At 43.8% G+C, this 24,104-nt stretch overlaps 1 protein-coding gene across 8 annotated transcripts in view; it reads left to right on the forward strand.

Moving 5' to 3' along the window:
• The first annotated feature begins 1,280 nt into the window (after positions 1-1,280).
• Positions 1,281-24,104, forward strand: part of SYNCRIP (synaptotagmin binding cytoplasmic RNA interacting protein) — a 49,078-nt gene continuing 26,254 nt past the window's right edge. For 6 of the 8 annotated variants that reach the window (XM_077487296.1, XM_077487297.1, XM_077487298.1 and 3 more), the window contains exons 1-4: positions 1,281-1,479; positions 6,479-6,638; positions 22,914-23,032; positions 23,396-23,503. In XM_077487296.1, the coding sequence (XP_077343422.1) occupies positions 6,491-6,638; positions 22,914-23,032; positions 23,396-23,503 (375 nt within the window). In that variant the 5' untranslated portion in view covers positions 1,281-1,479; positions 6,479-6,490. The remainder of the gene's footprint in view (positions 1,480-6,478; positions 6,639-22,913; positions 23,033-23,395; positions 23,504-24,104) is intronic. The other 2 variants (XM_077487299.1, XM_077487301.1) reach the window with 2 other exon arrangements.

Consider the following 24,104-nt stretch of genomic DNA (forward strand, 5'->3'; position numbering starts at 1 on the left):
TAAAAGAGGGCCTTGCTCCTGGGAGCTTACAATCCAATTGTGAGGGGCTGGTGTAACACAAGCTACCGTAATAACTGAGGGATAAACCGATGGGAAAAATTGAAAATTTGGTTATTAGTTTAAAGGGATTGTAACGTAAATTTTTTTTTTAAATAACAAACATGTCATACTTCCCTCCATTGTGCAGCTCGTTGTGCACAGAGTGGCCCCGAACCTGCTCTTCTGGGGTCCCTCGGCGGCTGTCTCTGCTTCCTCCCGCAGGTGCTTCTCACGTTCATGCGAGCTCCCTCGCATGGTGAGAAGCACCTGTGGGCACGCTCCCATGATGCAGCTGGCGGCTAGAGTCGCTCTCTGTATCACACGGCCCCCGCGTCAGTGGATGTGATTGACAGCAACGCGAGCCAATGGCTGCGCTGCTTTCCATCCATCCACTCCAGCCAATCAGCGGGCAGGCTGAACGGTGGAAAGGACGTTGGGGGACGAGCGTGGGACTTTCAACGGATGGGGACACAGGCAGTGTCAGATGTTTTTTCACCTTAATGCATTCTAAAAAACATTTACCTTTACAACCCCTTTAAGGCTGGATAGACTTCCGTGAAGAGAAGAGTCTTCAAGGATCGCCTAAAAGTGGACAGAGTAGGAGGTAAGTGGTCAGATTGGGGTAGTGAGTTCCAGAGGTTGGGAGAGGCTCTGGAGAGGAGGAGACAAGGGAGCTATAGAGCAGGAGGTCTTAAGAGGAGCGGAGAGGACAGTTTGGATGATATCTGGAGACAAGATTGGCGATGTAGCCAAGTTGTGTGAGTGTGTACACACACCACACAATGTTTGCAGGGTTCTGAGTAATAGCAAAACCAGTTGCCCAGATGGAAAGGTGTTAAGCAGAAAGGACACCAAACAAAGACACAAAGGTGTGCACCCAGCCTTGTGGCATGAAGTCACCCTCATCCTGGCACATACCCCAACACACCCTATGTAACCGTCCACCTATCCCCATACAACAATGGTTCCCTGTGCTGTAGAGGTTGTAAAGCAGCAGTGCCCCATTCCTCGAGCTGCTCTCCGCAGTGCCGCCATACCCAGCACACACTCGCACGCCTACGCCGAAAGGTGCGGACTACTACTACTGCATCACCGGGGTTTCCTGGGCGGCTTCGCAGGGTCGCACGTGACACCCCCCCGGAGAGGAGGGGCGTTGGAAGCCGGGGCAGGGGTAGCCCAGGAAACCCCGGACGTTGAATGACAGCCGTTCCATTAGCGGCGCGCGTCCCCTATAGCCTAGTGCGCGTGCACGACGGAGGGGTGGGACTGGCAGCCAGCGGCGTGAGCTCGGCTCTCTCGGCCGCCATTTTACAACAGCCACACTCCACCGGACAAGGAGCTGCTTACTACTACACGAGGGTCGCGCTCGTCCAACGCCGTGACACCTGAGAGCAGAGCAGGCAGCCCGGATAGAGCCAGCACCCGCCCGGACCGGGACAGGTAAGTGAGCGCCTGTGTCCGTTGTGCTCGCTGTGGAGCCTATGGAAAATGGATTCCAGCAAGGAGCACGTTGTGGCCGCGGCTGCCTTGTGTGAGGGGCGGGGAGGCCGGGAAGGGGAGAAGCGGCCCGTGACACGAGGCGAGCCGGCTGCACCGCTTCCTATAGGTCGGGGAGCTGGCTTCGGCCTGGACGCATGGCGGCTGTGGGTGCGGGCCCCACCGGAGAGGACACGGCGGCTCCTCACCGCCCTATCGGGGGATGCAAGCCGTGATATGTGTATGCGGGTGTTTTCCTGTCCTCAATGGAGGCTGGGCACACGATGGCATCGATCGGGGGGGTCACGGCGTGCTGTGCTGCCATTGTTCTGGGCTCTGCATTGTGCGAGCGTGTGCTGGCATTGTGGAGGGAGGAGAGCACGTGTCTGCAGAGGGCTCCGGGCCCGGCCTACGATCGGCCTATGGGTGGGGAGAACGACAAGGCGCTTTGTTCCCGGCGATCATCACATCGGCCATGCGGGCGGGAACAGCATTCTAGGGCGCTACTGCTAGGCCTAGGCAGCATTGTCATGGGTTCTTCTAGGCGGCCATGCTGCATGGCTTTCCCGGGTGATCGGGACTACTAGTATGAACCAAAACGCCTCTACTTTGATCACACCAAGACAATGGGGCTATTACTACGACTGGCGCGGGCTAACCAATCAGCTTCTAGCTTCAGCTGCTTCAGTCTAGTCTTTGAAAATGAAAGCTAGAGGCTGATTGGTTACCATGTGCGGTTGCATCAGGATTAGTGAATTCCCTGCAATCATCTTGTAAAACAACATATTCAGTTTCAACTAGAAATGAAAGGCAGAATAGTTGTATAGGTATTAAAAATGTATAAATGCCCTCCTTTATATTTTTATCAGTGATCACATTCTGTTCTCAGCTGTAACAGAGCTGGGGGAGGAGAAGCAGCAGTACACTGAGCTTCCTGTTAGGCCCCATGTACACGGAACAATGCTAAACATACAGCAGTTGGAAGCTTCTTTTTTTTTTTTTTTTTTCAACTGCCCCTGAACGCATTCAATGTTATCCTATGTGACCATGTACACCATCTTGTTTGTTGCAGTTTTAGGCAGTTGCGTTTAAAGTGGGAGTAAACCAGTTGATTTTTCTTTTAACCTGCAAGGGAAAAGGTATAATGAGCTAGTATGCGGTGCATACTAGCTCATTATGAAATATTTGCCTTAGAACGAAGCCCCCGACATCTCGCCCAATCCACACCAAGGGAGCTGACATGTTCCCTCGGCATGTCTTCCAGGTATCGCAGCTCCGGCGCAATGAGTGTCAGGATCCACAATATTGTCACTCCCGCACGTGCGGGAGATTTCTTTCCGCCAGGGTCCGGTGTCTGCTTGGTTTTCAGCCGAGAATCCCCTGTGTGCATGTGCCGCTGCAGTCAGCAGCTCATTACGAGGGGAATATCTCCTAAACCAGGGTTGCCCAACCAGTGGCCCGCGCCCCACTGCTCTGGGATGGCAAGCCCAGATTGCAGGTTGCCTACCCACCATGCCAGAGCATCAGCTGCGGAGCAGAGCCACATAAGCCAATGCTTCCTGTATAGCACCGGCTCCTGTCATAGGTGGAGTGGTACCAAATGCACTCTGCCTGGGACAGCAAGTTTATTACAAAAATCAGTGTATATATATGTACATATCTGTTCTGCAGTGGTTACTGGGCTGCTTTTAAACTGATCCGCAGGTGTATCACAGTGTAACTGTGGCTTACCTGCACTGAGCCAAAGACTTCTGGTTTTACCTGTGGGTTGGGTGCACTTTCAGAAAGTTTATCACACCTGCAGGATATTATAGAATTCTATGGCAAAGTATGGCTAACCTGCAGAAAAGCCACAGGTGCGATTAGACCACAGACCATCGGTGTAAAAGTAGCTATAGGCCCCTTTAACGTTATGTCTGACCCTCCCATTCACCTCTATGCAGCAGCAGATGTAAACAGACTTGTGTCCGTTTACACCTGCCTGCTTCCAATCCCATCTGCTAAAAATAACAAAAGTGGATCCGTCCCCTTCCATTTGATCAGATGAGAGGGCCCATAGAGTAGAGTGGGCTGTGTCCGCTTTGCATATGCAGGGTGGACGCAGAACTGCCATCTACTCACTGTGGCCCGCAACTGGTTACTAAGTCTCTTAAGTGGCCCTCACTCTTCAAAAAGTTGGGCACCCCTGTCCTAAACCATGCAGGTTTAGGAGTTTTTTTTTTTTTTACCTACAGGTAAGCCTTATTATAGGCTTAGCTGTAGGTAAAAGTTAAAATTTTGACTATGCAACCACTTTAAAAAATATAAATACCCTCCTTTTTATATATTAGTGATCACATTCCCTCTGTTCTCAGCTGTTTAAGAGCTGGAGGAGAAGCGGCAGCACACTGAGCTTCCTGTTAGGCCCCATGTACACGGGATGCTGCTAAACATACGCTCAGAGGCAGTTGGACGATTTATTTTTCAACTGCCCCTGAACGCATTCAATGTTTTCCTATGTGACCATGTACATAGTCTTGTTTATTGCCATTTTTAGGCAGTTGCGTTTAACAGCATTTCTTCGAAAGCAAAAAAAAGGTTCAAATGTGTTTAGGCGCTTTTCGTTTTTTTTTCCCGCTTTGAAAATTTTATTTTAAACGCCTCTAAAAGCGGCAAAGAGGACATTTTAAACGTGGTTTACTATCTGTCAAGTTAAATCGTTCAGGAGAGGTTGTAAAAACGTTCTGTGTACATGGGGGTCTTAAATGGTTGTCAGGACAAGTCTCATTATTGGAGAAGAGGCTGAGTTCCCAGCATAGCTAGAGAACTCGCCACGGTGTGCTCTCCTGCTTAGTGTGGTCAGTTTTAATAGGAAAGCAGAGGGACTGGCAGTATCACCAAGGATTTCACATAAAACAATACAAAGAACGGAATTTATTTTATTTTTTCTCATACAAGTACATGGTGCAGCAGACACATCAGGAATACGAAGTGTTGGGGTAACAAACACTGCATGCATAGGTAGCCTCTAGATCAGGCCAGGAACCATGGCTATGTCAGAGTTGTCTCCCTTGAAATGTAAGCTTGGTCTTTTTTCACTGATGTGCACTGCAAAGGGTCATTACTTCAATGACTGCCAACTGAAGGGGTTCAAAGTGATTTCTTAAAGTGGTTGTAAACCCTTACAACACACTTTGACCTACAGGTAAGCCTAGATTAAGGCTTACCTGTAGGTCCACGAAATACCTCCTAAACCTACATGGTTTAGGAGATATTAGCTGAAAGACAGGCACCGCTGTCTACGGCGCACTTAGAGCTGCACCCATCAATGGCGATGTGCTGCGCGTGGCGGCTCCCGTGCAGGAGTGACGTCATCGCAGCTTCGCCGAATGACAGCGGCGGAGCAGTGAGACCCACCGAGAAGATGGATGTGCCGGACTACAGGGGACAGCGGTGACTTCGCTGGCTCCTGTGTCAGGTAAGTGACACATAATGGACTACTATGCAATGCATAGTAGTCCATTATGCCTTACCTTTGCAGGGAATGAAAGAGGAAGTAAACTCATCAGGGTTTACTTCCTCTTTTACTACATAAATCATGGATGGATGGGGGTGTTTGCTTTGAATATTAAAAATGAATTAAATAGTGTTTTTGATTTGTGGTGCTCAGATGCAGTGAACATCTGCTTTAAAGCTGGAACATCTTTGCGTCGATTAAAGCGGAACTACACTGCATCTTATCAACAACTCAAACTATTTGAACCAACAAAAAAGCTATTTAATTTATATATTTTATATATATCTCAAATTCCCCCATCTATCCGTGTCGCAATGCTTTATTTTTTTGAAGAAAAAAAAAAAGCACTTTGAAAAACATCCCCTAATATTTCTGGCTGTTACCTCCTTGAGTAAGGGCACACGATGTAGCATTTATCTCATGGAATCTATCTGTTCTTAGCTTAGGCAGGAGGCGTGTAGATGAGAAAAATCTCTCTCCTCTTTGAAGATGCCTGGGATGTATGACATCTTTGGCCTAGACCTGGAAACCAGGAAGTAACTGAAGAAATGTTTAAACAAGTAAAAATGATCTACTCTACTAATGCTAGCAGTGCATGGATTGAAAAGTTAATAGTAACAGAGTATAGTTCCATGGTAAAGGGGAAGTTCTGCTCTACCGCCTCACTCCACATAGCCAGACATGGTGAGATGTCACTGGGCTAAACACTGCCCAATCTCTATTGCTAAGACAGCCTTCACTTTTTTGTTTTCTATTTAACCAGCCGGTTGGAGACAGATAATGCCCCAATTCCCTCATCCACACACTTGATGGTAATCCCTCCCCTGAGTTATTGTATTGTGACAGTGTCTGTACAACCAGCTTACCCATACATGGATCAAAATTCGGCCTTTGCTCGCTGAACCAGCCCAAGCTCGATCCATGGATGGATGCATGCAATTCTAGAAGGACAAATGAGGCAGTCTGGCACCAGATTTATCTGTCTGAGATCAGTCTAACAGTAGGCTTTACCTTTTATTATATTCTAGCTTTCACGTTGGGGTTTTTTTTTTTATTTTATTTTTTATTTTTTTTACTTGGGGTTGCAGCATAAATAGATCTTTCATTCAAAGCCTGCTTTAAAATATGCCACCTTTTTCTTAGCCTAGGGGTGTTTTCCTATGGTCCTCCCCTTTACATTGTTTGCTCTTTTTGGTTCATACTAATGTCCTTTTGCTAGATGGTGATTGTAATAGTAATTCATTGTCTGTGCCATTCTGCACATAAACTACTTTTCCATCTAGGGTGAAATTACTGTAGGTCTGACTAATAGGTGAGCAAATTACCACTAAATGTCACACACTGCAAATCTGAATGCTTTCTTTTGCTTGCCATGTGGTTAGAGGCTAAAATGTGCCTAGTTTGTGCATGCACAATTTGAGTATTTATAGCCATCGGTTAATGATGCTGATTATTACATTTGTACAGATATCTGGAGATATGGCCGCTGAACATGTAAATGGAAATGGTACAGAAGAGTCCATGGATACTTATGCTGCAGTTGTCCCATCAGAGCATTTGCAGACATTGCTTGATGCTGGTTTACCACAGAAAGTTGCTGAAAAACTAGATGAAATTTACATTTCAGGTAAGACTTGGTTCTTGCAAAAACACTTCTATTTTAGATTTATTTTCTCCATTGGATTCTGCCTAAATTAGCAACTTTTTGTGGTTTCCAAAACATGGGAACTGCAGGTATAATTTTTACGCCCTTCAGTGCTTGAGGTGTCTAAATTGAGTTGCTCTGCAGCTGAACTCTCTAACAGTGAAGGGATTTTTACCATGCAATGCCCCCCTCCCAAGACCACTGGGTGCCTAGTATACTCATTTTATGTCTTTAATCTTGAATTTTGCAATACTTTTTTTGTAATGAGCACCATGGCGGTATAACAATATGTGATTTTTTTTTTTTTTTTTTTAAAGGATTAGTATAAGCACATCTGTAGCTCTGTTACATAATGCACCACCCTGTTTTTCTGCCTTCATATAAAGTGTAAAATGCGTTATTTACCCCTGACACAACGTGACTACATGGGCCTGCCTCAGAAATCCTTTCTTTAGTGGTTTAATAAAGAAGTATTTTATACATATTCAACTCAGTGGCTGCAGCATTTCTGTGATGCTGCAGTTGTCCCATGCCAGCCCTGATACCGAGAACTGAGCAATCACATGATTGTGGCTGTCACTTTTTGCTCTTCTTAAAGAGGAAGTAAACCCCTTCAAACCACTTTGACCTACAGGTAAGCCTAGATTAAGGCTTACCTGTAGGTCCAAGCAATATCTCCTAAACCTATATGGTTTAGAAGATATTTGGCCGAAAATGGGCACCGCTGTCTACGGCGCATGCGCCGTAGACAACGGCGCGCAGGCGCACTAAATACGGCAAGTCCAAGAATGGATTTGCCTAATTTGTCGACTCCCGTGCGCATGCGCGGGAGTGACGTCATCGCGGCTTCGCCGAATGGCGGCGGCGGAGCTGCGAGACGCGACTCCCTTGCGCATGCGCGGGAGTGACGTCATCGCGGCTTCGCCGCTGTCATTGGTCGGAGCTGCGAGACGCCACCAGCAAGATGGATGCGGCGGACTACAGGGATCAGCGGCGACTTCGCTGGCTCCTGTGTCAGGTAAGTGACACATAATGAGCTACTATGCGATGCATAGTAGTCCATTATGCTTTACCTTTGCAGGGAAAAAAAGAGGAAGTAAACCCATCAGGGTTTACTTCCTCTTTAAGTGCTCACTGGGGTGGGGGCTGAGCTGGCTGCCAATCGGGCATCTGGGTGCAGCCCTACAATGTGGTTGTGATCCTTCCACAGCGGCTCTGACATCAGCCAACAGCAGACTTTAGACTGCTGTAGGATGATTCTGGGTATCAGGAGAGCACAAATAAGTGCACTCCTGTGACCCACGAGAAGTATGGCCAAAAAAGCCTTGGCTGTACTTCACACTATTGTGTGGCATGATGAAGAATGCGATTGGGTGGTGGTTTATTCATAGTTTTTATTTTAAAAAAAAGACTCGGTATTGAGCAAAATTCAGAATATTGCTGCCGTCTTTGGCATCTTTATTGAAGCATTAAAATCACATCACAGGTATGACGGGAACAATAAAGTTTCGGTTTGAGTAAGTGCTGACTTTAGCGTGAAACACATTACTTTTCTTGTTCCTTTCATACCTGTGATGTGATTTTAATGCTTCAATAAATATACCAAGGAGTGCAGCAATATTCCGGATTTTTGCATGTTACTGAGTCTCAGGCGAGCTGTGCAGCATCCTGGGTTCTAGTTCACAACATGCAAGAGTCAGTCACTCCGCTATAGTGGCATTTCTTTGGCTTCACAGATTTTAAACATTAACTCTCTCCTTTTAAGTTCTCTGATACTTAGTAGGAGGGAGCTTACTTGAGCGTTCCAGTCAGGTAAGCTTTCTTGTATTGAAGGATTTTCACTGGCTTGGGCTCTAAAGCAGCTGGCATAAAATTCTGGTAACAATATAAACTTAAAAGGAAAAAATATGAAGCGCTAAAAGACAAAACACAAATTCATAAGTGTCCTCAGACACTTGTGTGTAAAACGGCATATGAGTTCATATAGATTCCAGAAGACACCCAAGGTGTATAGCCAGATGGACTACAGGTGAACAATAGTATATCCTCCAACCAACACACCGGGCCAATTACCCCAAAGGTATGGACCACTAGATTATATAGGCAAAATGGTAATCCATTGGCTGGTCTCTTCTCCTCTAAGGCAGCATGCAAATGGATCCTGTATATCCCTCAAGGATGGTAAGTCCATGGGTGTCTCGTGCCACTCACACACAGGTGGCAAGGCTGATGAAAAGCCTGGAATGGTCTGATGGTAGGTGCAAAACCAGCTCACCAGGCCGAGTTTTCTTGTATTGCATAGTTTCTGACAAAGCTAAAGATATGTATAGTCAGATTTATGTAAACCTAATCAGGGGAGCTGATTCTCTATCCCTTTAGTGTTCTTGATTGACTTAGTGGAAGTAAACCCATCAATTTAAACAGTAAATAATAATAAAAAAAAAGCATGCAGGGAATGCTAACTGCACATTCAAACTATCAAACCATCCAATGGCTGTCATAACGAATCACATGTGCAGCACCATAGCAGTTGAAGATTAAACAGGCAAAGATGGCAGCTTCCTTGGCTGAAAACGATAGGGGAGTTTAATTCCACTTTAAAGTAGAGTTCCACTCATTTTGCAAGTTTATTATGTCAGCAGCTACAAAAAGTATAGCTGCTGACTTTTAATAAACAGACGCTCACCTGTCCCACGGTCCAGTGGTGGGGCCACACAAAGCCTTGTCCCCTGCTTCTTTCCGCGGCACCGGCATTGCAAGTTTGAGCACCTGGCTTGCGGCTTCAGAGACTGTGCGCATGCGCTAGTTGTGAGGTAATCCTCTGGGACCTGTCCCAGAAGATTGCAGAGGGAGGGGCGAGGAGGAGGCAGCCTAGGCAGCCAAATGTGGCATGTAAGGGGGTGAGGAGTGCCTAAAGCGGAAGTTCCACTTTTGGGTGGAACTTCGCTTTATTAACAAATTGGGTATAGCATTTGCATGTATTAGTTGAATAATTAGAGGCCCTAGAGATATATAGATGAAGACAACAGACTCGCTGTCAATACATTCTTACTGTAAATCCCCCAAGCATACGTGTGCGGAGCGAAATGGAGGCTGCCATTTCTGACCTCCCGTCTGTCCCTTTTGGCATTTAAACAAAATCATATTTTTTTCATCGAGTGCTGCTAGGTTTTCTTATCTCCCTGTTGGTGCATACTCTGTACAATTGTTGTGATCACCAATGTCAGTAGGAAAGAAAGAGGGTCGATTCAAAATTGAGTGGCCATCTTAAGGCTACATTTCACACTGGTGATTTGGGCTGGTGCAAACTGTAGCATCAGCTTTTTTCTTCTTCCTGCTGCCGACCCTGTTCACTATGACAGGTTGCCTGCTGTTGCCCACTTATATGCGTCCAGAAGCGATCACCGCAGGTAATAGCTGTCTGTGGACAGCCATGAATAGCTGCTGCCACTGGCAGCCTGACATAGTGAACGGGGCCAGTGGCTGCAGCAGGAATCAGATGTTCATGGATTCCAGGATTAGAGGGAACATTATCCAATAAGGATACTTGTTACATAGCCTGAGCAGAGCTGTGGGAGGGGCCCAGAAGGTCCTCCCACTACAGGCTGCCCTCAGAAAACTACAGGAGGCTTCATACTGTATAGATCTGGAAAAAATGGACAAAGCATATCAAGAATACCTGTTTCTTGTATTAAGGCAATATTTACTCATCTTGAAATTCAGCTTCTTCAACCACTTCAGCCTCGGAAGGTTTACCCCCTTAATGACCAGGCCTTTTTTTGCGATACAGAAATGCGTCACTTTAACTGCACAGTCGTTCAACGCTGTACCCAAACACCAAACAATATTGAGCTTTTTTTTTTCTTTTTTTGCAGTACTTCAATATTGCACAGTTGAATTAAAAAACGCTTACATTCTTCTGTTTTGATTTTCTCGTCCATGCAGTCCAAACAATATTTTGAACTCAACTAGTACAGCCCTCAAACCACTTGCCTATTCACATTTTGCGAATGGAAAATGAGGGTAGGCGAGTAGCTGGGGCTGCCTGGGAGCAGGGGGGTGCGAGCATGGGTGGGGTTGTTAGGGTGCCATTCTCCCAGTGTTCGCCTTGGAACAGAGCATGGGGGAAGAGGAAAGCCGCAGGATCACAAGCTCGCTGTAACAGCATGCATTAGTTGTCTCGACTCTGCTCGCCGTCATACACAGCCCCGTCGCCTCCTGGCCCCATGCCTATGATGGACAGAATGCCTGTCCAATGCTGGGATGCATTCTATCTAGGGGTGCAAAGGATCGTCTCACACCGCGGAGCGCTCCGCGGTCTCGGCCTTAGGAAAGGCCGCAGCTTCGGCCTAGTTCCGGAGCGGTGGCCATCTTGGTACACCCGTCGGCGTTTACAATGTGATTACGGAGCGATCACCTGTAAACCAACCCGGTTCCTCTCTCCCCTCTCTGTACTGATTTGTACAGTGGAGGGGAGAAATCCATCCCAGCAATACTCTGCAATATTTACCCTGCCAATACTCTGCAATACTTACCCTGCCAATACATACCCAGCCATATCCATCCATGCTCAGCCAATATTACAATGGGGGAGATGACGTGGATATTGCAGTGGGGACTATATGGTGGTGGCATTTTCACAGGTTTTTGCAAATTCAATTATTTGCTGATCCGATACGTGACTCTGATCCGAGGAACGGTCCGATCCGTGGGTTTTTTGATCCGTTGCACCCCTAATTCTATCACAGGCGTGGGGCAAGGAGGAGGCGGGGCTGTGTATGACACAGATCGGAGGAAATTGTAATGTAAGCTGTTCCAGTGTGCTATCCTGCTCTGTGATCCCACAGCTTTCCCCTTCCTCCAGTCCTGATCCGGCCACCCTCTTGCTCTGCCCAGGCGATGCTGCAGTGGTGGGCACAGATAAAGTTGTTAATATTTTTGTAACCTAATTTTGCATAAAACATTTGTCATTTCATGAGCTAATTTGAGGGCGTGTTTAGGGGTAGGAGTTGGGTTTGGGCAACTGGTGGTAAGTAACCCTTGAGCCCCATTCACACCTGAGCATAGCGGTTTCAGGCAGAAAATTGTGCGTTTTTTCCCCCCCCCCCCTGTTTTCAGCATTTTGCCATGATTTTGTGCATGGCAAAAGGGCACCAATGTAAAAAGCAGAAAAACGCCCAAATCTGCCTGGGGAAAAAAAAAGGTTCCAGGACTTGTTTGAGCTTCAGGCATTTTGTAGCTTCTGGTGTTTTGGAGTGTAGATGTGAACCATCTCCATAAAGAATATTTTTTTTTTTTCCCCCCTCAACGTATAGGCCTGGCTAGTAGCTCAGAACTAGTAGAAGATTGGCGGAAAAAAAACTGGTGTAGATCAGTTTAAGGCCTCATGCTCACAGGATGTTTTGCAAACTCTCCTAGAAGCCTGACGAGCATTTTGCAAGAAAACATCTGAAGCTTATGAAAATGTTCACGCGTTTACAGGCATCAACCTCTTGGGCGTTCATTTCATTGGCCAGAATAATTTAAATTTATATTGGCTGTTTAAATTGCAAGTAAAGGCAATATTAAAAAAAAAAAACACACACCCTGTAAGGCAAAGGCAAAGCTCATTATGAATAATTTTACCTGAGAACGAAGCCCCCGAAGCGGTCTTCCTCTTCCGCTGCCTTGTATCCCGGAGCGACTTCCGGCTATCGCTGCTCCGGCGCTGTGATTCGTCAGAGCCGCGATGTCACTCCCACACATGCGCACGGGAGCAGACACGAGCGGCATATCTCCGCGATCTGCGGCCTGCCCGGTGCGCTTGCGTGCCGCTGTCTACGGCACATGCAGCGGTTTCTGCCTTTTTGTAAATATCTCCTAAACCGTATCGGTTTAGGAGAGCTTTCTTGGACCTTTAATCTAGGCTTACCTGTAGGTCAAAGTGGTTTGTAAGGGTTTACAACCACTTTAAAGGCCATAGTGCGCATGTACACATATAATAATATGCAGGGGGGTTTCAATCTCCGACCTATGATATGCTTGCAGGAAAGTCAGAACCCCTGTTGTGTATAATTGTATGTCACCATAATAGGTTCTCTATGGTGGAGTTGGCACCATGTTCTAATCTTTTCCCGGACCAGGTACAAAAATGAGAATCTAATTTCTGTGTACAAATCCTGTGCTTGTAACTTTTTAACCACTTCAGCTCTGGAAGACTTGGCTGCTCAATAACCAGGATATATATATCTCTCTCGTGTGTGTGCGCGCCACTGCGTCACTTTAACTGACAGTTGGGTGGTCGTGCGACGCTGTACCCAAACAAAATTGATGTCCTTTTCCCCCCACAAATGCAGCTTTCTTTTTGCTGGTATTTGATCATCTCTGCGGTTTTATTTTTTGTGCTATAAACAAAAAATCATCAATTTTGAAACACTATTTTGTACTTTTTGCTAAATCCCAAATTTAAAAATCCTCCGGTTAGGCCGATATGTATTCTACAACTTTTTTTTTTTGGTAGTGTGGTGGTCCTGGGCGGGATCCGAGGGGGGGCTCTGCTGATAAACATTCAGCACAGATCAGATCCCCTCCTCCCGGTCAGAGCCACCAATTGGCTCTTCTCTACTTGCATCTGTCAGACGCGAGTGAGGAAAAGCCAATCACCGGCTCTTCCTATTACTCTGTCAGACTCTTTACCTAGATCGGTGTTGCGGGGTGTCAGACCGGGCCTAATATCCTGAGGACCCCGTATGATGCCCAGCCAGGATATTGAAACCACTTTGCAGCCGTCATTCTGCTATATGGTGGTCGGCAAGTGGTTAAATATGAGTGTCTCAGCAAAGGGTCTGAATACTTAAGACCATGTGATATTTCAGTTTTTCTTTTTTTAATCTGCAAAAAATTCAACGATTCTGTGTGTTTCTGTCAATATGGGGCGCTGTGTGTACATTAACCAGTTCCTGACCGGCGCACGACGATGTACGTTGGCAGAATGGCACAGGCAGGCAAACTGGCGTACAGGTACGTCCAGTTGAAATTGCTGCCCTGCCATTGCATGTGGGCTGGTCGGGACCCCTGTGAGTCCGGTCGTGGGCCCCACGGACTTGATCGCCGTGGGGATACCTCACGGGGAGATGCCGATGTAAACAGCATCTCCCCGTTCTGCCTAGCATCAAGTGACACTGATCTCTGCTCCATGTGATTGGAGCAGAGATCAGTGTTTACTAACACAGCCCAGCCCCCCACAGTTAGTAACATGCCCCTAGGACACACTTAACCCCTACACTGCCACCCCCTGGTTAACCCCTTCGCTATCAGTGCATTTGTATAGCACTGATTGCTATATAAATGACAATGGTCCCAAAAATGTCCGATGTGTTCACATAATGTCGCAGTCACAATAAAAATCGCTGATCGCCGCCATTACTAGTAAAAAAAAATGCCATAAAACTACATTTTTTGTGCAAACCAATTATCGCTTATTGCGATATTTATTTTTTACTAAAAAATGAGACCAACTCCCTTGGTCTCCGTGACTGTACTCTTCAGTGGCTCTCATCCTATCTATCCCAACGCACCTTCAGTGTCACTTACAATTCTACTTCCTTCACTCCTCTTCCCTTCTGTCGGAGTCCCCCAGGGTTCTGTTCTGGGACGTCTCTTATTTTCAATCTACACCTCTTCCCTGGGTCAGCTGATAGCCACTCACGGCTTTCAATATCATTTCTACGCTGAGGACACAAATGTATCTCTCCACCCCTAAACTCACTACATCAGTCTCCTCACGCATCACCAATTTACTAACAGACATATCTATATGGATGTCACAACACTTCCTCAAACTCAACTTGTCCAAAACCAAACTTATAATATTTCCTCCCCCACGCGCCTCTCCCCTGACTTCTCTGTCGAGTAATGGTACAACCATCCACCCATCCCCACATGTCAGGGTGCTAGGTGTTATCCTGAACTCTCCTTTTGGCCCCACATCCAATCGGTTTCCAAAGCTTGCCGCCTCAACCTCCTAAACATCTCTAAACTACGTCCCTTTCTAACCAATGAAACCACAAGGCTCCTGATTCACTCCATGGTTATCTCTCGCCTTGACTACTGCAGCTCCTTTCTCATTGGCTCACCTTTAAATAGACTATCCCCCATTCAGTCCATCATGAATGCTGCTGCCAGACTCATAAACCTTACAAACCGCACAGTGTCTGCTACCCCTCGCTGCCACTTGTCCAACTAATTAAATCCACAACTCTGCCCCCAGCTACATCACTAGCCTAATCTCAAAATACCAACCTAATCGCCCACTTCGTTCCTCCCAAGACCTCCTGCTCTCTAGCTACCTCATCACCTCCTCCCATATCCGCCTCTAGGACTTCTCCCGAGCCTCTCCTATCCTCTGGAACGCACTACCCCAATCTGTCAGAATGTCTCCAAATTTATCCACTTTTAGGCAATCCCTGAAAACTTTCCTCTTCAGAGAAGCCTATCCTGCCTCCATCTAACAACTGCACTATTTTTTCTCCATTAGCTCATCCACCACAGCTATTACCCTTTTGTATAACTTGACCCTCCCTCCAAATTGTAAGCTCTAACGAGCAGGGGTCTCTGATTCCGCCTGTCTTGTATTGTAATGTCTACCCTAATGTTGTAAAGCGCTGCGTAAACTGTCGGCGCTATATAAATCCTGTAAAATAATAATGTAGAAGAATACATATCGGCCTAAAAGTTTTTTTTATATATATTTTGGGGGATATTTATTATAGCAAAAAGTAAAAAATAATGCTATTTTTTTTTTCTAAAATTGACGCTCTTTGTTTATAGTGCAAAAAAAACCCACAGATCAAATACCACCAAAAGAAAGCTCTATTTGTGGGGAAAAAAGGGACGTCAATTTTGTTTGGGAGCCACGCCGCTCGACCGTGCAATTGTCAGTTAAAGCAATGCAGTGCCGAATCACAAAGGGTGGTCTGGTCTTAAGCCAGCAAAATGGTCCATTGTGAAAGTGGTTAATGAGGAAAAAAATTAACTTAAATGATTTTAGCAAATGGTTGCAATATAACAGAGTGAAAAATTGAAGGCGGTCTGAATAACGTACTTTTTGTCCCCACTGTGTGTGTGTGTATATATAATATGTGTGTGTGTGTGTGTATGTATATATATATATATTATATTATATTTTATCCCCTCACTTGCTGACCTGAAGACAATGGTCACTAAGAATAAAAGTGAGGACAGATTTTAGGATTAGGACAAATGTTCTAATCCTAATGACTAACCCAATTCAAAAGTGAACAAAAACATTTTGATGGGGGTTATAATTTAATGAAATGCTGCTGTTGCCGTCGCCAAAACTGAAGTGTCCGGCCTCATGCGCACTGGGTGTTTGCCCAGCTCTCCTGAACGCCTTTCTCCTGGCAAGAAAAAGCGCTCTAACATTTTGTGTAAACTTGTGTCAAAACACTTTGGCATTCATTTAACTGCCCAGAAAAAAACTGATTCTGTCCATTAAGATAAAAAGCTAAAGTGCTAAATGCACCATTAGATGCGTTTTAGGCATGTCAGTTTGTGTGTGCGTGGATATACAGGCTAAGATTGAGAGGTGTTTAGAGGCAGAAAAAAAGTCAAATGCTTCTGAAAGTAGCATTTTTAAATATCAGTGTGCATGAGGCCTAATGCTTACACTAGACCAATGCTATTGGCACATAGCTGGTGCTTCTCAGGCAAAGTACTTTGACTGCTCAGGTTCTCTGAAATGCGCTTGCTTAGGATGTAGTCACCTGCGAATGCACCCGACACCGATTACACGTCAGGCAGTGGGCATGGCATGGTGGGAGCCAAGGCTGAGGTTGTCATTCTTGCCATCATACCCCGTGTGGATGTGCGTTGCCAAGGATTACTTTCTTTCTCTCCAATCTGTGTCCTGGGCCAGTCAGTCGCATGTGATATCTGTACGAGTGATTACATGCAAGTGGTCACGATTAGCTGCCAGGAGTTGGCAGCCTCCTATTTTCAACACTTTCCGCCTATCACTGGGAACATTTGCTGGGTTTCTCGCATGGATGCCAGGTGCATTTGAAGGTTTGAATACACCTTTACTGGGTTGATTGGGTCTAATCGAAGACATGGGTCAGCTGTGCTGCTATTTTTTATTTTTGGATGGGGACAGACCTAGGCCTGCATCCCAACCAGAACAGTGAGGAAGGACTTGACTTGCAGGCAGTGCTGCATTGGGCAAATATAACACATTTCAGGTTTGGTTTATGAAAATACATTTTGGTGCGTTCATGCATTAAATATGAACGCCATGAGCAAGTAAGAGGAGGCTGTTTTTTTTCCTTTGCCTCACTGTTTCGGATAGTCTCACCTAGAGCTGGGTGATTTTCTCAGGGAAAAAAAAATATTCACGTCAATTTTATTGACATTGACGGTGTCCATTTTTTTTTTTTGTTGGACACCGCTCTGGTCCTGAGGAGCTGCGGGCAGGTGTTTTTAGGCGAGGCCGTGGCATCTGCCTAGTCCGTGGACTAGGCCAACGCTGTGTCCTCACCTAAAAACTCCTGCCTGCAGCACCTTAGGACGGGCGCAGTGTCAGCATTGGTCCTGGTAAAAAAAAAAAAAAAATTGATTTGCTTAAAATTTGAATCAATTTGACCTCTCGACTCGATTCAAGATTTAAATTGATTTTTTTTCTCCAGCCCTAGTTCCACCTGTGAACTTTTTCATGTAGCCCATTGTGCTAGGGAATGTATTTAAGGTTTTTCTGCAGACCTATATGAACACAAAGGTAGAAGAACTTGGATGAGGTGTTTGCCAAGGTGCATGTTTGAGCAGGGAAATGGGCATAAATTGCGTTATTCTCCAGGTCTGCTTCATACTATGCTTACGTTTTCCTGTAAATGATGCTTACAGCAGGACACTTTTTTTTGCAAGGCATATTTTCTACATGTTCTAAAAGCAGAAGGAAGCCCCATCCAAACAAGTCTATTTTTTAAGGGGCAGTACACCATCTGTGACTTGTGTATAATTCAGACAAACATCCAGCTGTTCAAGGGACCAGATTAGATGTGATGCTGCTCAATGCAACTATGTCAATTCTTCGACCATACAACCTACACAATAAAATAACTGTTTTAGCAGCCCAGGTAATTGCACTTTAGACTTGCTTGGAAATATTTAAGGCTCTCATTTCAAATTTGTGTGCATGCTTAGATTTTATTTTTTTGTTCTGCAGATGCAGCATATTTACTTAATTTTATGGTTGGCTACCTGTGGAAAAGTCAGTAGGTGCTATATGTAATCTTAGTCATGTTTTCCCAATAAATTACCTTATGCACTTATTAATAGCATGATGTTCATTGGCCCCTCCTGCCTTCTAGATATAAGTATGTCAGGTTGGCTTTGCAGTACTGTGAGTGTGCATTACCTTTCTGCCATCGTTTTATGGACTACCTGTCTCTCTACAGGCGCTTGGTGGAATGGATATTCTACTCTAGTGCAAGGAGATGGCATACATGCAGAATTGTATTAGTGTGAATTTTATGTTTTAGCACTTAGTGGAACTGAACACAAAGTGAAGGTTTGCTATTCTGTAGGGATCAGTTAGTAATGATTGTGCCTAAACAGTACTCAAGTGCTTCCTCTGAGTGTGTGGTATACTTCGTCTGCAGTGTGACTCTAATGCTCTACCATCTTCACTGCTTTTGTTAAGAGATTTAGTGATCTCCCTACTTTTTCACTGCTCTACTTGCTGAATGCTTTGATCTAAGGAAACTAATCCCTGCCCCTACTAATATGGCTCCCTCCACAAAGAGACAGTGCAGAACAAGGCACAAGTCAGTAATGGGGGTGTGTAAGATCAGTAGCACGGACACCAAAAACCATAGTGGTCTTTTGGTCCCTTCCTGAATTGTTTTAGATGTATAGCTTCCAGCGTTCAGCATCTTCTCTTTAAAACTGGATGAACAGATAGTCCTTTGGGAAGACTGGTAGTTTATGCTCTGTAGCAAGGATCTGATATGTGCTGAACTGCAGACTTTCTATAAGGGGCAAAGGGCACAGATTGGTATTAGCTGATTGAAAGTGGTTATCCTTTAAATTGTTGCCGCATGTATATTTCCTTTAGGTGATCATGTTTTTGTATTCTGTGCTTTTTAAAAATTAATATGGTATAAAGAACGTTTCATGACTATGAAACGTGAGTGGATCGGTTACCATCTTTTTCAGATTTAATTAATGTGAATTTTTATTTTTCTGTAGTTGATTGCGAATGTAAAAAATCTGTTGCGATAGGACTAATGTTTCAACTTTAGTTTTCAATGCTTCTGTAGAGTACCCACCTTCACCTGTCTAGGTAAAGGAGCAAGTGCTTTTCTAAAACCAGAATGACCAGTGACAGTCATACCTGAATGAAGGGCATTTAGAAACTCCCTATAGTTTCCAAAACCTGTGTGCATTTTTTTTTTTCCTGACAAGAATATTAGTGGATCGTGGCAATACCTCAAATGTGGTTTGATCACCGTTTACATGCATGCGCGACTTGCGTATGCTTCTGCACAGAGGGATAGAGAGGGGGGGGGGTGTGTGTGTGTGTGTGTGTGTGTGTGTGTATGTGTATGTGTGTGTGTATATATGTATATATATATATATATATATATATATGTATGTGTGTGTGTGTATGTGTGTGTATATATATATATATATATATAATGTGTGTGTTTTTGTATCCAAAGGGACAGTGTAAAAAAATTTTTTTCCTATTACAATAAATGTAAACATCTTTTATTAGGGCTGCAACTTTTTTCATAATCGGTTAGTTGGCTGATTTATTGTTTTGATTAATTGGTTAATAACCCTAAAATAAAGTGTGGTGTGTGTGTGTATAATTTATGCTGGCCATACACGGTTCGAATATCGATAGAATTTTCTTTCGAAAATCGCATCTAAGAATTTTCGTATGAATTTCGGACAATTAGTGGGGCTGCAGCAACAGCCGATTTTCGTGCGGAAATAACATTTGAGGAATCGGACATGTTGGAAATTTTTAGAAAAACGATTTTCTAATCAATGATGGGAGAATCGTGCGAGAAACGTAGTCAGAAAAGAAAATGTACGGAGATAAAAGAAAATTTACGGAGAGAAAAGATTCCCAGACAAGAAAATTCTTTTCTGTAGCAACATGAGGTGAAATTGAAGGCTTGGTCGGCCGAATTTCGAAAATCAATGGTGGCATCATCGGATCACAAAAAAACGAATTTTCTGATTTTGAAAAGAAAATTTGTTCGAAATTCGACCGTGTATGTCCTGCATCAGTTAATATGTATGTTTTTTTTTTTTTTTTTTTTTATATGAATATCTATAATGCAGTGTTAAATTTAAATAACCAACTATATGGTTAGGGATCCAAATATCGAATCCACTCTGAGAATAACAGACAGAAGAGATATACTGTGTATACTATTAGATATTCTGTATATACTATTAAAGGGTCAATCAAGTAAATATCACTCGGAGATCACATTTGTGTTTTTTTTTTAAATAAAAAAAGTCTTTAAAAATTTTTTTTTTTTAAGAACGTTCGTTCGATTTTCTAATGGTTAGTGGGGTCAAATCGACATTCGTTTTCAACCACAGTGACGGGAAAATTTGGAAATAGAAGACTCCTTGGTCAAAGGAATTTTCCGATAATGTATGTGGTTTTCGTTCAAAAATTACATTCATTTTAAAAACAATGTTGAAAACAAGTGAAAATTTCAACAACATTCTTTTATTCAGCGAATGTACAAAGATTTTTCGTCTGAATATTCCCATCTAAAAATTCATCCGTGTGGCCAGCATAAGGCCCGGTACGGTACCTGTGCAGTGCTTTTTTGCTATGCGTTTTGATTTTTGCGCATGTGATTTTGCTGCAATTTGTTGTGTGTGTTTTTTTTTTTTTCCCATTTTGTTGGGCAGATTAAAAAACAAATTGCTGCAAAAACGCATTACATGCTTTTCTACAGCTTCTCCATTGAAGTATATTGAACCAAAAAAATTTTTTGCATTTAAAGTCCTTGACCCTTTCCAAATACCCAGCGGCTGAAAAAGAATAGCTGTGAATGTGTCCCATAGGAAACCAAGTAAATGAACTGTAGTGCATTTCTGCAAAATGCACCAAAAAACACATAGATGTGAACCAGGTCTAAGACATTTGGTAACCTAATGGGGTTAAAAAAAAACTCAAATTAGCCCTTTATAGTATAAAGTGTAAAAAAAAAATCACTACTGTAAAGGGTTAATTTTTTACTGTAGAACTGTGAAAGTAATATTTACAGTAGCGATTTGTACTATAAAGGACTTTTTTTTTTTTTTTTTTTTTGCTATAATAATAATATTGCCTTGACTCGTCGTGGCAGCTCTAGTTCAAACCACACGTGTGAGTTATCGCCGGGATCGGTAGAGCAATAATTCTAGCCCTAGACCTCCTGTAACTCAAAACATGTGACCCGTAGAATTTTTTGCCTATGGAGATTTTTAAGGGTAAAAGTTTGTCGCCATTTCACAAGCGGGCGCAACTGTGGGCGAAGCGTGTTGGATCTCAATGTACTTAGTGTAACAACATCTTTCACAATGTAAAAAATTGGGCTAAAAAAAATCCCCAAAAAAGTGTGCTTGTAAGACTGCTGTGCAAATAATGTGACAAAGTATTGCAACAACCGCCATTTTATCCCTTAGGGTGTCAAAAAAAAAAAAAGTTTGGGTGTTCTAAGTAATTTTCTGGCAAAAAAGGTTTTAACACCTTCAGCCCCAAAAGATTTGGCTGTCGTGCGAGGCTGTACCCAAACAATATTGACTACTTTTTTTCCAACAAATGGCGTTTTCTTTTGGTGCCATTTGATCATCTCTGGATTTTTTTTTTGCGCAAAAAAAGCTTCAATTTTGGGGTGTTTTCACTACATAGTTAAGTTGAAAAAAGACACAAGTCCGTCTAGTTAAACCACAACCACACTGGTAGTGGCGGCGATCCGCCATTTTATTTTTTATCGTGACTGCGACATTATGGCGGACACATTTTTGAAACCATTGACAATTACACAGCGATCAGTGCTATAAAAATGCACTGATTACTGTGTAAATGTCACTGGCAGGAAAAGGATCAACACTAGGGCGCAAATGGGGTTAACCGTGTACCCTCAAGTGTGTTATAACCTGTGGGGGGAGCGGACTAACTAGGAGCTGACAGATCGTGGTTCCTAGGAACTCATGATCTACCTCTCCTCACAGAACGGGGATTTGTGTGTTTTTAAATACCTGTTAGGCCTCTTGTGCCCGCGGTCACCGGCCACGAGGATCGGCACCCACACAATGTGGCAAGCGCCTGCGATCCCGCTTAAAGGAGCCGACATACAGCTACGACTGTTCGCGGGATTACGCTGCCCTGCCACAGTATGGCGGCAGCTGGTTGTCAAGTGGTTAAAAGCCCTTTCACACCGAGCTGCGGGGGGTGGTTATCAACTGTAAAGCAGCGCTATTTTTAGTGCTGCTTTACCAGCGCTATTCGCCAGCTAGCGGGGGCGCTTTTAACCCCCGCTAGCAGCCGAAACGGGGTTGAATCTGCTTGCAAAACGCCAGCGGTATCGCAGCACTGCCCCATTGATTTCAATGGGGAGCAGCAGTAAGTTCACTGCTCCAAAGAAGCTGCTGGCATAACTTTTTGTGACGCCCTGCCAGCACACCGATCCAGTGTAAAAGCACCAGGGCCTTCACACTGGAGTGCATGGAGCAGCTTTTTTCAGGCGCTATTTTTAGCGCTGTAGCGCCTGAAAACCGCTGACAGTGTGATAGGGGTCTAAATTGTAAATAACAAGTCTGCAAAATAGGCCCAGTCTTAAAGTGGTTAAAGCCCAATTGGCACATCTTTAGGCATTATCACAAACTCAGCACGTGTGCTTAGGTGGGAATTAATACGTTTGCATAAAGAAAAGCGGCTAGCTGGAAAACCAATGCTTAGTTTCATAAAGCCTACATCTGCATTAATTGCTGATTTTTAGCTGACCATTCATGTTAGCCTGAACAATCTCCTTTAGATTTTTCAACAATCATGGAATGCAAAGGACTCCCTAAACAATCTGTGTTATCTCATTAGGTATGTTCTTGCTTTACATATGTGGATTTTTAACCCGTGACAGTGTTCACAATTTTATTTTGCTGCATATCTCGTATTTTCTCAACCCTCTCGCTTAGGTGAATATTTTGCTACTCCATGGCCTGAAATGTGTTTTATTCTTCCCACAGGTTTAGTTGCGCATAGTGATCTAGATGAAAGGGCAATTGAAGCTTTAAAGGAATTCAATGAAGAAGGTGCATTAGCTGTACTTCAGCAATTTAAGGACAGTGATCTCTCGCATGTACAGGTAAGTGTGCTAGCATGAGAAACATGATTTGTTTTTGGTATGTCCTCACCAGTGGGGAAGCATGTCAGTTTTTATGTACATTGGTTACACATTGTCAGTTTGCTGCGGGGGATAACTTCTTAATGTAAAAAGTCAGGGGGTCTTAGAATCTGTTGTGCCCCATGTGTTCTTTGTAAGTATACTTGTTATAAGTGTGCATATGGAATTTGTAGGGGCTTGGGTTTACTACCAAAAAAAAAGTTTGTGCTTGAAAAATATTAGTTAATTTTTCTCTTTTTTTTTTTTTTGTGTGTGGATGAAAGGTTTTGAATTTCAGTGAGGCTTTTTGTGATGGGGTTGTTTTTCTTGTCTTTTTTGCTTTAGAATAAAAGTGCCTTTTTATGTGGAGTTATGAAAACTTATAGGCAGAGAGAGAAACAAGGGACCAAAGTTGCTGATTCTAGCAAAGGACCAGATGAGTCCAAGATTAAGGTATGTGAAATTGTTTTCCTCATTTTGTATTATTGCATTTTCTTGCATCTTAAGTTGGCATAATTTACCTGTTAACTAAACAGTTGCGTCACAGAAAATACTTATTTCTGTGTGCAATTTTAAATAAACTACTGCATGTAAAATGATGATTTAACCACTTACCTCCTGGGCACTTAAACCCCCTTCCTAACCAGACCAATTTTCAGCTTTCGGTGCTCACATTTTGAATGACAATTACTTAGTCGTGCAACACTGTACCTATATATTTTTTTTTTTTTTTTCCCCCCACACAAATAGATTTCTTTTGATGGTATTTGATCACCTCCTGGGGTTTGTATTTTTTGCGCTATAAATTTGAAAAAAATGCAAATTTGGGGGGCGCATTTATTTTATTTTTAATTCATACGTTTTGTCAATTTAAACTGCTACATATCTTTTGGTAAAAATAACCCAAATCAGTGTAAATTATTTGATCTTTGGGAAAGTTGGTCTACAAGCTATGGTGCCAATCATTGAAAATTGATCACACCTGACAGCCTAATTTCTTGAGACTGACAAGCCAGGACAGTACAAATACCCCCCCCCCCCCCCCCAACTTTTA

Source organism: Lithobates pipiens, unplaced genomic scaffold (genome assembly GCF_037356315.1).
Source record: "Lithobates pipiens isolate NorthernLeopardFrog02 unplaced genomic scaffold, aLitPip1_a1.2 Scaffold_18, whole genome shotgun sequence".
In the NCBI taxonomy this organism is placed as follows: Eukaryota; Metazoa; Chordata; class Amphibia; order Anura; family Ranidae; genus Lithobates; species Lithobates pipiens.